Below are 12883 nucleotides of genomic sequence, written 5' to 3'. Positions count from 1 at the left end.
ACCGCCTGATTATGACAAGGTACGAATAGCAATAACGCGGCTGAAAAACAACAAAGCCGCTGGAGCTGACAGCCTGCCAGCAGTTGGTAAGATGCATGCGTCAGTTCTTATGCAGAATATGGCCAGATGAGCGCATGCCCGACGACTGGAATTTAATTGTGCTCTGCCCAATCCACAAGAAAGGCGGCCCCACCATTCGCGCCAACTAATGCGGAATCAGCCTTCCAAGCATAGATTACAAGAGCGTGCAGTTGCTGGCTTATGCCGATGACATCGACATCATCGGTAACAAAAACCACGAAGACTGTTGTGCCTTTTCCAAGTGGGATAAAGAAGCAAAGCGAATGGGTCTGATGGTAAACGACGACAAGATGAAGTAGCTCCTGTCATCGAACAAACAGTCTGCACATTCGCGCCTTGGCACCCACGTCACTGTTGACAATTATAATTTCGAGAAAGTAGAGAATTTCGTTTAGTTGGGTACAAGCATTAACACCGATATTAATGTCAGTATCTAAATCCTATGGAGAATCACTCCTGCCAACAAGTGTAATTTTCTGCAAATGGCAATTATTTTTTATTTTTAAATTATATGTCTTAGATAACAGTTATCGAGGACTTTTACTTATAAAAGTTATAAATAAAAATCAGTCACTGAGCTTTATTTATAAAAGTCATTTGTATAAGTTATAGTAAGCTTTTGTTTCCCACCACCTTCTTAGCTGCGAAAAATGTTTTAGACTTTTATACGAATGATTTAAAAAATAAAAGTCAGTGACTGATTTATATTGATGACTTTAAAAGATAAAAGTCACTGACTGATTTTTATTGATGACTTTCATAAATAACAGTCTTCAATAACTGTTATCTAAGACATATAATTTGAAAATCAAAAATAATTGTTATTTTGGATTGATTCTTAATCCAAAAATCAAAAATAAATGATTTGTTTTAATTTTGCATAAAAATTGCAAATAAAAATTTATTTTCGAATTTACGTCTCGGTGAAAAAAGAAATCGATTGGTATGTATCACTTAGTTGTAGAGCATTTCGTTCATAGTGAATTTTTCCATAACAGTTTTCATCAATAATTGTCATGTTCGGTCCCTGGAATATATCATAAAACGAAAGAGGTTAGATATTTTCAAATGGAGGCGATATTTCTAAAACTAATCAAAAACTCTTTATTAGAGTTCAACTCTTACCTCGCAAAGAAATGATTTATTTTTAGTATCAATGAATGGATAAATAATGGAAAATTTAAATCGCTATAATTTCAATTGGTTCCTCCATTTTCCTCCTACACTTTCCTCTGGCGGCAAAATTGTGGCATTGAAGACCAACAAATTTTTTCTTCGAAAATCTTTTGCAACCAAATGCAACAATTAGTGGCTATATTACTATTTATATATTTTTTTAGGTAAAAATTACTCACCCGTAAGAAAATTGTCGCTTAGTTTTTAAAAGTTTCCGGCGGCAGAGCGCTACAGTTGGTTTTAACGGACACTATTTGTTTTGAAATTAATTGTAAACATATAAGCACATTTGCTAAGCACTGGTTTTAGGTATCTACTGAACTTTTAAAACGCTTATAATATATTTGAGTCTAAAAAGCAGCTAACATTTTCGATAACAAACCATAATTTTAAAATTTTTATTGTTTAACTCTTGCTATGCTATAACAATTTTCCATTAATATTGGCTGAATATTTTTACCTGCATTATATAAATTTATATTTCTTGAAAATCAGGGACACGACAAAACACTAAGTAGATATTGGCTTTGGCTGTCAGCAGTGAGTTTAATGCATATTTTTAGATATTTTTTTTTTAATATTTATATATTTGCATATGTACAAAGCAGAAATTTAGACGATTAATTTATAGTTAGTTAAAAGTTTAATTGACCTTTTTATTTTCTTTTCTAAATTTTCCTTACATTTTCTCATTTATTCACATCACCATTTTTTCACGGCAAAATTAGTAGGCTTTATCACATTAAATGCAATTGCGATAATCCATTTAGCCAGCGGTACAACCATCATTGGAGTAATCAAAATCGATTGCTGAGACCATTGTAGTTAAATGAGTAAATTGTACGAAAGTTGGCCGACACAAATTCGTTGCTTTGATATTGAATTAAATCACTTATTTGTCTGCAAACGAACCGCGTAAATCACTGGCAGGCTATGGCTGAATATATTAGCATTATCAGTAAAAACAAATGGACCAGTATTTTTTTTTTTGTTTTCAACTACGAAAGGAGCCAAACGAAGACCGACGCGTCGAAATGCCAATAGCGTGTAATACCGGCGATAATTCAATGCGCCGTAACTTACAAACGTTCCTCAAGCACATCGATAAATATTCGCGCGCGCACACACGCGTCACCGCACGCACCGATAACCAATTAAATTCCGGCAACAAAAGCGGCGTACATGGCGTATAGGTAACGTACAACAACAACATCAAAGTAATAATAAGTGTAATAAATTACATATTAAAAATTATCGTACGCGCACACAATTGCAGGCAACAAGTAGACAATGATTTGAAACATACCAATATATGTATGTATGTGTGTATGTTTGTAGCCGAGTATGTGATAATAAATCACCACCCACCACGAAGTATTCTTTCACAACATGAAGACTGATTGCTATTTGTTTTATTTTTTTTTTTTACTTTTTTCCTATTCATTCACTATTTCACTTCACTGTTTTCTTTCCGTTTCACGCGTCCGTTTGCGCCGAAAGACCGATAAGCACTGATTGCTATTACGAGATGAAAGCAGCGGCAGGATGCTGTAAGCATACAAGCAACAAAAAAAGAAGTTAACAGTGGAAGTGTGCTGGTAGTCCTGCTTGCTTGCGGCGGCAGCTGTGTGCACTCACTAAGTAAGTGAGGGTTTACTAAGACTTTAACAGACCCAGTTGGCAAGTCTGTTAATTGCAGCTGCATTGAGAGCGAACTGTAAGCAATGTCCTCGGAGTAGAATAAACTTGTGTGCTGTCAATAACTTAATTGCTTGGCTTGCCGGCAAATAAGGGACATTTTAACAGCACTAAGCACGTGCGCTATTTGCCGGCGAAATAACTTGTTTTGCATGAATTATATATTTATGTGTACTAACACAGAAATCGTTTTTTTATCATATCATAGTTAGACATGCATAAAGAAAAAGTGAAACACACCAAAAGCGAAATTCCTATGGAAAGCTATTACATCTGGCAGGACTGCCAAAGTGGCCCTTACAGAGCGAAAACATCAACTAAACTCTAGCACTTCATCTCAAGTTAGGTCTGAAAAATTCAGCTGCATTGGCTCTGATTTTTTCTTCTTCCCGCTGGTTACTAAAAGTGAACTAACGATCTACTTATGTACATTAGACTGCATCACCAAAAGAAAATTGCGGGTTTTCCGCCGCGATTACAAAATTTATTCAGCCTTATGAGTTTCATTTTCCCCGAACCCGTTCACTTTTTACTTTTGGTTCCATGGTTTTACTATGAGCGGATGACAAATTTTCGGTTGAATTTTTTTCAGGCGAAACTGAGGATAATGCAGATTATGTTTTAAGACGTTCACCAAAATATTTCGGAAAAATTTTAAGATTTAAATAAGCTGGACCGATTTGAAAATACCTCCAAAAATGGAGTTTTCTATGAATAAAAATAGTTTCTTAAAGAACTTTTTGAAAAAAGTCCCCTCAGATGATAAAACAGATTAAGCTTAAAAAGTCTGCATTAAAATATTTAAAAATCTTTCCAACGGAATCGTAAGAATGAGATCTTTGATGCTGTTTTTTTTTTACTTTTTTCAAAGATTGATTTAGGAAAACTTGAATAACTGGACCAAAATTATTCTGACTTAGACCTATGGGATCTCAGTAGAAAAGTATTTTCACACTGTTTTTATTTCTGTCCACAAAAATTCATTCGTGTCCCAATTTTTTTTCAAATACCAACACATCTTAATTCAACTTTGAATGATGTTCGGTCATCCTACCTTTCTCTTTCATCTTTTGAATGAGCTCAAAAGAAAAGAAATAAAAAGGGTGAGAAAATATCTTTCCAATGACACCGCTTAAGTCTAAATCGGAAGAGTTTGGGTTCAGTTATTCAAGTATTTTTTATACCAATCTTTGAAAAAAAGTTAAAAAAAACAGCATCAAAAATTTCATAATTACGATTCCGTTCAATTTTTTTTTTTAAATATTTGAATGCGAATTTTTTAAGCTTAAACCATTTTGTCATTTGAGGTGATTTTTTCAAAAAAAAAATCTTTAAGAAACTATTTTATTCATAAAAAAACTATATTTTTGGAGGTATTTTCAAATCAGTCCGGCTCACGTAAGCCTTAATATTTTTTCGAAATATTTTGTGGACGTCTTAAAATATAATAGATTTTATAATTCCAATGGAAAAATAGTACCGATTTTTTTTGTATGGGGAGTGATGCAGTCTAATGTACATACATACATATGTGAGACTTCATGGATCAGCCAAGTGAACTTTAACTATTTCATTGAACAAGTAATTTTTAGCAAAAAAAAAACGACTTCAACTCTCATATAAAAAAAAAATATATAAATATATATATCTCATGATCCGCTGATCGGATCTTAACCAGAATTATCGAAATCGGTTGACGTGATCCAAAGTTATGCGGTAACGTACATAAAAAAAAAAAAAAAAATATTCCGACGAACTGATAACCTCCTCCTTTTTTGGAAGTCGGTTAAAAATATAAAGAAATACCCCAAAGGACTTAAAATGTATAACTTAGTTGTAACTAAGCAGCCTTCTGTGATGCGGGCAAAAGTAATATTTATTTGTTAACATGGCTAGCCTTTTTCTTAACAGCGTAAGTTAGACCAATAACAGAATTGGGAGTGAAAGCAAAAAACCAAATGAAGAGAAATTCAATAACAGCAGATAAAATTGCTCGCGGATAAATTTCCTTCCGGAATATAGTAGCCATATGTATGTGTGTATGTATGTAGATGATTTCAGAAATTTCACCGCCTCTTCTTGGGAGTTTGTGAGTTAAGAAACCAAAATCAGCTAAAATTATAAAGTTTCGTTCGCCGAACAAATCTTTCTTTTTGATGTGCGACAGTAAATTTCACACACACAAAACATGAACTCATTCGCGAAACTATGGGAAAATTATAGTTAAACTGCGTACTTAGTTTTTCTCTCTGATGTCAGGATTTTTAAAAATTTAGAAAACATGATTATTTAAAAAAAAATTATTTAAAAACTTCGGTGCAATGTAGAGGATAACAATAAAGGTATGATATAAAAGAGAAAATAAGGACCAATGGGTGCGGAAAATGTTCTTTACATATTTTATGCTTAAATATCCTTGAAAATTTTACATTTTTTTTTGGAAAAAATTATTGTTTGAGGACTAATTTACACACGACCTCATCATCGATATTCGTCCTGCAAACTTTATTAACTTAAAAAGATAAAATTTATTAAAGGCGCATTTTCAAAATACATATTCGTCCTTGTAAACAAAAAAAACTTTATTTTTTTTAATTCTATATAACTTTCTCTCGCATTTGGTACCCATATTGCACTGAGTTTCTTTAATATTTTTTTAAATAAAATTTTTATTAATTTAATTTATTAAAAATATCCTGACGTCAGATTGGAAAATTAAAAATGCAGTTTTACTATATTTGGCCCATAGTTTTGCGATTATATCGATTATTTCGTGTGTTTTGAACTTTTTTTTTGTTTTTGTCGCACGGTGTTAGCAGCCCAGCCTATTTTTAATCACTTTTAATTTTTTAATTCATCAAAAATTCCCAAACTGCTATTATGTAGTGATAACTCTAATTTTACGTATGCAGTGGTAATGCAACTACATATATACATACATACATACTCGTATGTTGCGACTCTCCACAGCAAGAAATTCACGCTGCGTAGATACAAAAAAAAAAGCATAATAATTTGCCCGTTTAAATCCAAATTATTGCAATGCGGACTAGTGCGCTGAGCCTTGCCACATTTTCCACGCATTTGCAATGGTGGAATTAAGCAACAAAAATTGTGAGCATCGCCGAATTGCATGCGCTTTCATACCAAATGACCTCAGATGTATATTACTGTGCATGTTCACGGCACTGTAGCTCGTGTGTGAACATTGCTTTTGTACGTCTCTCTTTCTCTTCGCGCAAAGGCTTGATTGCGCGTCCATTTGATCCTTCTGCATGGCTTGGCGTAGTCACGTACTGATTGTTTTCCGGTTGAAGTTTATGCAATGGTCTTAATGGAATTTTCGCGTCTTAAAAGAATGGCGTAAAGGTTCTGTTGAAGCAAATGGGGGTCAGTAATAAAATAATTGGAAGGCCTGCCGGACACAAAAAAAGACATTAACGTCGTTGTGTAAATAATTTTGAATAGATTCGCGGATAATTATAATGCTTCCACTGGCTAAAATATAAAAAGAAACACGTATAACTTTCAATAGAATTTAAGACTAAGAGCTAAGGGCTCTTTTTGCTGAAGATGAATCTGTGCTATTGTCCGTACTTAGAAAATTTGCGATTAAAATAAATAGTATAAGTATCAGCATCTCGTGTAAACTACGCCTCCTTTAGTCATAATATTTCAATAATTTTATGAACTTATTTTAAAAATAAATATGTACATATATTTACCATAAAAGACAGCAGAAAACAGCGAGCCACTGCAGCGTTTAAATTTGCACAAGTCCACAGCTCAGCCAGCATTAAAGCCACACGACCGCAGCGAAATTAAACATAACCCAGTGGCCTTCTTTTGCGCGTTGAAATTAAACAGAAATATACATACAGCTATCTCGTAGAACTGCTAGCAAGTCACAAAAGCTCGATAAGCAATCACATGGAAGGACTAAGGCTATGCGAGCGGCAAACGAAAATGGTGAGAGATCGAGACGGAAGCAGTGAAGAAGAATGAAAAAGGAGCACACCAGCAATATTTGCGACCAGCAACTCATAGCCGGGAAATATAGCCGCTAGAGAAGATATTATATGAGGTCAACAATGTATTTGTACATATATACTGACGTATGCACGTGTAAAGCAGTGAAGTGTAAGCATATAAATTCATAATTACTTGGCCACTCTCCTGTTTATCCATTCTCATTACGCATCCCATCCTTTACGGTGACTGATTTCTGCCTTAACGGTGCTCGACGCGGCGAATGGAGGTAGTTCTTGAATGAGTACGTGAAATGCTTACTTGTTGTACCAATTAAAAAGTCATATATTTTCTTTATGCACAACAACAGCAAATCGAATCACAGTCGCAGTGCCGTACGCCGGGTCGTATGAGCAACAAAATTAATTGCAATGCAAACTTACGTACGAGTGCATACATATATATGTACATATGTATGTGGAGAGATATAACCAAGTACATATGTAGGAAAACATTAAAGGTAAAGCCGCTAATAACAGTAAAGTTTTACGACAATAAAATGGACTGCTTTTACTTTTCACAGCCTCATTTACCATTGCGCTAGAGAATGATATTTAGATAGAACATAGAACATTGAACACACAACAAACACGGGAGAGCCCAGAGAATTACACAAAGGACTAAAAACATAGAACGGAAGGCAAAGAATATGGAATATAGAATATATCATGATAAAAATATAGTAAGGTAGAACCGCTGAGAGTCACTTTTGAAATTCTTGACGTTTGCAAACAATTTAATTTTTAAATTTACTCACAAACTCACACACACATTTTCATTTTCAATCTCAAGCAACAACAATTTCGAACAATTTCAATTTTTTATTTTCACTTTTATATGATTTTAAAATGTTGGCAAACTTCAAAAAAAAATCATGGCCGACAAATTGAGAGAACGGTTATACCTTGCTATGTTTTTATCATGGAATATATAATACAAAATGCTGAATTTTGAAATATGAATTTTAAATTTTGAATATAGAATATGTAATATCGAATATAGAATGTAAGAATATAGAGTATATAATATAAAATATAGAATATAAAGTACTAAGTATAGAATATAGAATTTAAAATTTAGAATATAAAATATAGAATATAGAATACTAGGTATAGAATATAGAATTTAAAATATAGAATACATGTATAACATAGAATATAAAACAAAGAATATAGATCAATGAGTACAGAATATAGAATATATAAAACAGAACATAGAGTATATAATATAGAACATAGAACATAGAATATATATGAACACACAACATACACGGGAGAGCCTAGAGCATTACACAAAGATCAAGGAGAATAGGACTAAAAACATAGAACGCAAGACAAGGAATTGATTTTTAATAGAGGATATAGAATATAAGAATATAGAGTATTACATTTAGAATCTTGAGTTTAGAATATAGAATATAAAATGCTGAATTTTGAATAGAGGACATATATGCTAAGGACAAGCCCTATTTTTAACGGAGGCGCATACACAGAAAATATAGTCAGAACACCAACAGACTGCTTTGTATGCGAGATTGAAAATTCGGCTTCAAAAGTTCACTCAAACTCCCTATAAACCAAAAATATGCTTCTTGTACTATTCTACGTCAAGAAAAGTAGCAAGAACTTTGACCTATCCTTACCTTTCCCTAACATAATTCTCTGTGACGAAAAATTTAACTGGTAGATAGGCAAAACAAATTTAGGGTGAATGAAATTAAAAGCTTTTCAAGTCTAGAAAGAACCTAAAAATCGCCCTTCACAATTGCGCTTAAGTTTAGTAAGCCCTAAAGTATGCAACGCTCCGTATTCGAGCGACTTACAGGTTAAGCACTTCTCAATCGCTTTATAAAAAAAAAAACATAAAATTAAGTAGCAATTTGCTTGTATACTCAATCAGGCTGTTTGCACCTTCCGAATTATATTATTTACAATTATTCTTAATCTCTTACCACACACCCAAGTATTCTCAGCGGTTTAGATTTTCTTTTCACAAATTGCTCTTTTACGGGTATGGGTCATTTAAAAGAGAAATCCGTTATCTATGTGGCATTACTTCTCTGAGGTACAGAGATATCTTAATTAAAAATGTATTTCTATCGTTTTTCCTCGATCTTTAAATTTCTTTAGTGCACTAACATATTTTATGTTTCTGTTAAGACTATAAATCTTGTGAAATTATCCAATCATTCCCTTCGTGCGCTGTTATCTTTGTCTAAGCTTAACCACCCATTTTACTCTAGTTTACAATTTGTTCCTTTACCTATTCAGGACAGCAACAATTTCTCAACAATGGTTTTAAAGATTAACTACAAAAGCTTTAATACACGCTGCCACCTACCCGCTGGCATAGCCGAAACGCCCTCCCGTTTTTTGTGTTATTCATTACTTTGTTCTGACAAACACAAATACGACGCGAATTACGCCAATACGCAGACACAATGCGATAACGCGCAAAAATAACAGCAGGAGCAGCAGCAGCACCATCCACGCTTGAAAGGTATTAACCAGCAATCATTCGTTGTTGGCAGCAGCAACGCACAATTTTCCACTTCACTTAATGGCCGTGTCATACTACAGTGGGCATCCTCTTGGGCCCTACTACCCCTTCCCGCTTAACTCTCATTTGCTGCGCTTGTTTACTTCGATTTGCCTGGCTAATGGACAACAATCGATACTATAACACACACAGATACCGACGAGTGTATTTATGTGCGGAATGTTTTGAAATGCCATTAAACGGTTTGGCGCTTGCTTTCCAGCTGCGCGGTGTTTGTGCGCCCCAAGCGTTATTGTGCGTGCGCTTTTAGGTAGTATAGTTGCGTTTGTCATTGCTTCTACGTTGCCCATTTTCCACAAATCAGTCATTGAGTCTGCCTCCTTTGCCTCGTTAAAATTTCATTAAATCACATTTTTCATTCGTTAGCCTTTTTGCAATATCCCTTTTCCATAATCCCATTAATCAGTCAACATTTGCTTTTCGCCGAATCACCGTCGTACTCTCAGATTTCTCGCATCATTGGCATTCAGTGTGCGCGCATATGTTTTTTTTATACCTTTCATGAGCATGAAATGGTATTATAACTTTGGTCCGATGTTTGTAAGTACCAGAACAAAAAGAGATAGACCCATGAAAATGTATACTTATATGATCAGAACGTCGAGCTGAGTTGATTTAGCCATGTCCGTCTCTCCGTCTGTCCGTCTGTCCGTCTGTTTGTATGCAATCTAGTCTCTCAGTTTTCGAGATATCCGCATCAAATTTGGTAGGTGGGTGTATTTTTATAATGTATTAATCATTTGTCGGAACCGGAAGAATCGGACCACTACAACATATAGCTCCCATACAACTGATTGTTCAGATATGAGATTTTTCATTATAACTTCTCCATTTATGCAGCTACGAACATGAAGTTTTGCAATACTTGCACCCATTATCAACTGAATACTTACAGTGAAAATTACAAAGATCGGGTCACTATAACCTATAGCTCCCATACAACTGATTGTTCAGATATAAAATTTTTCGTTATAACTCCTCCATTTATATAGCTAGGAACATGAAATTCCGCACTGTTTTCAATAATTATCAACAGAAAACTTACAGTGAAAATTAAAAAGATCGGGTAACTATAACCTATAGCTCCCATACAACGTATTGTTCAGATATGAGATTTTTCGTTATAATTCATCCATTTATGTAGCTAGGACCATGATTTTTCGCGCTGTTTTCACTCATTATCAACAGAAGACTTACAGTGAAAATAACACAGATCGGGACACTATAACCTGCAGACCCCATACAACTGATTGTTCAGATATGAGGTCTTTTATCATAACTCCTCCATTTATGCAGCTAGGAACTTGAAATTTCGCACCATTTTCACTCATTATTAACAGAATACTTACAGTGAAAATAACAAGGATCGGATGACTACAACATATATCTTCCATACATCTGATTGTTCAGATATGGGATTTTACTGTAAAACTTCTTTATTTGAACAGCTAAAACCGATAAATTTCGTAAGATATTTTATAAATAATAATACAAATTCTACTGAGAAAATCATCAAAATCTATGCTGTATAAGCTTTATCTCCTATAGCACTGATTGTTAAGATACCAGTTTTTGCCATATATCTCCTTTATGTACGAAACTAAACCCAATAAATTGAGTTACCGGTTTACATACCGATCACATAGCGGTGAAAATCACTTAGATTGGTGTCATATAAAGTATATCTTCCATACCTCTGATTGTTTAGATGCGATTTTTATATAAGTATGTAACTCCTCTATCGATGTATGCAGATGTATTCAAAAGCAGTAATCTGCCAAAGTATAATTTGCAGATGTTCATGAAAGGTATGAAGCCTTCGGCATAGCCGAAGACAGCGCTGCTCTTACTTGTTTTTTTTTTGTTTGCAACCTTCCACCCTTTGCTTAGACGGAAAGCTTTCCTTCAAATATGTTGCATGACTACCACTCGTTTGCGCATTGACTCGCTGATTTGTGCATACGCACATTCTTTTAGCGTGCGTTCTTCTTTATAGTGTTGTTTGTGTTTGCGGTGATTTTTCTCCTCAGATTTATGTGCTTCGCTTTCAAACGTATTTGACATTTAGTGCCGTTGTTTTGTGCTTGGAAACGTTAGCGATACGTTACAAGGCGTATTTGTCGAGGGATTATAAGCGCTCACAATAACAACAACAGCACAATAATATGCGTACAGTGTACAGCTATTTGCAAGGACAACACGTCATGAGCAACAAAAAAAAATAAAAACAAGTAATTTTTAGCAAAAAAAAACCGACTTCAACTCTCATATAAAAAAAATATATATATATATATATATCTCATGATCCACTGATCGGATCTTAACCAGATTAGTATGAGACCACCTCTGAGACACTACCTTTCCAAATTTTCGAAATCGGTTGACGTGGTCCAAAGTTATGCGGTAACATACATAAAAAAAAAAAAAAAAAAAAAAAATCCGACGAACTGAAAACCCCTCCTCTTTTTTTGGAAGTTGGTTAATAAAAATAAACAGTCAGCAAAGAAACGTAACTTTTGTCGCGGCGCCTACGTGACCGACTTGCTGCTGCTTATCCCTTCGATTTCGCTGATTTTGCCACAGCATTCCGGCGCTTGTGTGGCCGAGTGCAGCTGCTCGACTCCAACTCCAACAACTTGTTGTTAAAAGCACTTTCGCTTGTTATTTTACTGGGTTTGTGTGCCGCTGATGCAGCTAAGCGCTTGTCAAATTCAGTTTGCCATGCCATCAGTTGATACACAGCCAATGCGATCTTTTTTCGACCGTTTGGCTTTTAAAATGGCGTCGGGTGAGCGATGAAGAAGCATGTAGTGGTGTGGTAGCGAACAGTGAAAGGGCATGACATATCTAAGTACTTTCACATCGTTTTCACATTTTGGGCAGTTCACTTGATTTTATTGTTTTCTGTCAATTGTTTTGAAAAGCTCTCAATTGATAATGGACTTTTTAATCCAACATAAAACCAAAGATTGATCGAACACATGTCAGACTAGTAACGCGAAGCACCAACAGCCGTGGCGGCTGTAGTAGCTAACAGTGGCGGTAATCAATTTTGCCCCCCAACTATTCGGTAGTTGTTTAGCTGAAATGTAATCAATGTGAAAGGTACACACTTAATGGGAGCATTACTGTATTTTTGTTGGCAGAGAACAGTATGTAGTAATAAAATTGTAGGGAAAATCTCAAGTTTCGAAATGACACAAAAAAAACGCCGAAACACGTGAACTTAAGGCTGGATCGTAGATTGCGTACCTGAACCATTCTTCCAAATCATGTCATTTACCCAAGATATTTTAATTTTTATGAAAAATAAATTGTAACTTTAACAGAAAAAAATACA

General features: G+C 34.6%; 1 protein-coding gene across 1 annotated transcript in view; it reads left to right on the top strand.

Moving 5' to 3' along the window:
* Nucleotides 1-9292, top strand: part of LOC118745218 (cytochrome P450 6a22-like) — an 11352-nt gene extending 2060 nt beyond the window's left edge. Inside the window, exon 2 of the mRNA XM_036478743.1 lies at nt 9255-9292. Coding sequence (XP_036334636.1) covers nt 9255-9292 — 38 coding nt within the window. The remainder of the gene's footprint in view (nt 1-9254) is intronic.
* The last annotated feature ends 3591 nt before the right edge of the window (nt 9293-12883 follow it).

This window comes from Rhagoletis pomonella, unplaced genomic scaffold (genome assembly GCF_013731165.1).
Source record: "Rhagoletis pomonella isolate Grant_MI unplaced genomic scaffold, Rhpom_1.0 Rhpom_scaffold_00008, whole genome shotgun sequence".
NCBI lineage: Eukaryota > Metazoa > Arthropoda > Insecta > Diptera > Tephritidae > Rhagoletis > Rhagoletis pomonella.
Note: the sequence above shows the minus strand (reverse complement) of the source record. Positions and strands in the feature narration are given on the sequence as shown.